The sequence below is a fragment of the Microtus ochrogaster genome, chromosome 19 (genome assembly GCF_000317375.1).
Source record: "Microtus ochrogaster isolate Prairie Vole_2 chromosome 19, MicOch1.0, whole genome shotgun sequence".
NCBI lineage: Eukaryota > Metazoa > Chordata > Mammalia > Rodentia > Cricetidae > Microtus > Microtus ochrogaster.
Genome location: NC_022021.1, coordinates 9037305 through 9039457, shown reverse-complemented (window position 1 = coordinate 9039457; position 2153 = coordinate 9037305). Strand labels below are relative to the sequence as shown.

General features: G+C 58.5%; 1 protein-coding gene across 4 annotated transcripts in view; it reads left to right on the top strand.

Annotated features, from left to right (window-relative positions):
- The first annotated feature begins 1882 nt into the window (after positions 1 to 1882).
- Ssbp2 (single stranded DNA binding protein 2) overlaps positions 1883 to 2153 on the top strand; it is a 257999-nt gene continuing 257728 nt past the window's right edge. For 3 of the 4 annotated variants that reach the window (XM_005356515.3, XM_005356512.3, XM_005356511.2), the window contains exon 1: positions 1884 to 2036. In XM_005356515.3, the coding sequence (XP_005356572.1) occupies positions 1975 to 2036 (62 nt within the window). In that variant the 5' untranslated portion in view covers positions 1884 to 1974. Of the gene's footprint in view, positions 2037 to 2153 lie in introns of all 4 variants that reach the window. The other variant, XM_005356514.2, reaches the window with a different exon arrangement.

The window sequence follows — 2153 nt, the reverse complement described above, 5'->3', positions numbered from 1 at the left end:
CTGTGGGTCATTTGAAACAGAAAGGGAAATTTTAAGAGTTTGAAATGGCAAATTATTTCTCTTTGGAATTAATCTAGTTAAGTCAATATCACCTTTTATATTTTCTTTATATTCCTTCTTTTCTTGGCTTATTGTCCGTTCTATAGAAATGCATATTTTTAAAAACCATGTCTGCCCTCTGTTATTTTTTTTTTATCACGGTCATGTCTTCTTCATTAAACTTTTTTTAAAAATAATCTTTCTCCTTTTATAGTTTATTTCCCCATTTCTTTTCCTTACAGCGGTGGAAGTCTTCATACCCCCCCCCCCCCCCGTCTTCGATTGATGTCTGGTTGCCAACCCATTTTGATTCTCTCCTTCTTTCCCACCAACTGCCCTTCCTTAACCTTCTCTGTTTTATTCGTCACCTGCTATCAGAGCTCACAAACTCCATTTCTTTCCTTTCCATCCATCTCCGCATCTCCATATGCATTTTTATGATCCTACTGCTAAATGCTTAAAGCTGCGAGCAATAAAGGTATGCTTCCTCATTTGAATGCTATTTCCTTTCCCTTAGCACAACCGTCCCTCCTCTTCTATTCATTCTTTTCTGAGGTTTCCCTGTCTTACCCCAATGGCACTGCTCTTGTCCTGTCACCTCCCATTTGAAGCTCATCTCTTCTCCCTACCCGATTTCCACCCTGTCTGATTTTACTGCCAAGGATCTCCGACAAAATGAAGGATGGAGTCTATCAGAAACCAGGTTGCGTGTGTCTTGAGAAACTTTTGCGCATTTACTGACATGAGATTAGGGACTTGGATCCAAAAATATTCTCGGGGAGTTTTCAGCGCGGGCACCGCTTTGCACACCTCGAGCTCTACGGCCTATTCGGCCCGGCTAGTACAGGGATGTTTTCTAGGGCCTTCTCAGGTTCTTTCCAGTCTAGGGGTCAAACTGAAATGACATTGCCCACCCAAACTAGTAAGACAGGCCGAGTAGAGACTGCCTGGGCCCCGGCTCTGCTGCAGTCCTGTGCGCAGTACTGACGAGAAAGGGGCCAAAGCCACGCGTGGGCCACTGTGGTCCCAGGAGTCGGTCACTTGGCCTCTTTGGGAGTGTGCTCCCCCTTAGGAAGGAGGCTGACACCAGGCAGGGCTCCCTGGGGACGCAGGGCTCGGCCTCAGAGCCGGCGACACCGCCTGGGCGGGCGCCCCGGGAGGGGGGTACAGTTCCTCCCCGGGAGAGGAGAGTCGCCCAGTCCCTCAGCCACAAGGTCGAGGGTTCAGAGCGGGCGCCCCCGGCCTGCTGGCCCTCCGGGAGCGGGGCTGGGGCGACACCCCAGAGAGTAGCGCTGCGATCGATCGGGGGTACCGGCGCGGGGTGCCAGGCCGGAGAGGAGAGGGAGAGGAGCCTGGAGGGCTCCCCCCGGGACTGGGGCCGTGGGTCGGGTCTGTCTGTGGACCCGCCGGGCGCCCCGAAGTCTGGGGCCGCGGCGACTCCGTTCCGCAGTCGCTGCCAGGCACTCCAGGCCGCACTTTCCCCTCCTCCCCGCGCCTTCTCTCCAGTGAGGAGCCGGGCGCGGGCGGCGCGGGGGGCGGGGCGGCGGCGGAGGGAACAGCCAGTTGTTTAAAATCCTTCTAGAGCAGTTTCTAATTCCCCCCTAGCGCCCGGGTTCGGAGGGGGAGGGGGAAGGAGAGCGGGAGGGGGGGGGAGCGCGGCGGAGAGGGAAGGAGGGAGGGCGGGAGCCGGCGAGGGAGGGAAGGAGGGAGGAGACTGCCGCGAAGGCCCAGCCGCCGCCGCGCGCTCCGGCAGGCCGGAGGGAGGGGGAGGCCTGTCAGTCTCGCGCGTTGCCAGGGCGAGGAGGGCGGAGCTCTGGCGTGGGGCGGCCAATGGTGGGGGTGGCTGCGTGGGTCGCCATGGGGACGGGGCTGTTCCCGGGGAGGCTGTGATGGGTTGACAGGTGCGTGACAGTGGGAGCTGCTCTCGGCACAAGCATGTACGGCAAAGGCAAGAGTAACAGCAGCGCCGTCCCGTCCGACAGCCAGGCCCGGGAGAAGTGAGTGTCTCCGCGCCGCAGCCACCTCCGCCTTCGCACGCGCGCACACTCGCGCACGCACTCGCACTCTCCGGGAGCCGCAGCCACACGGCCGCCCCGCCGGGGAGAAGGGGGGAG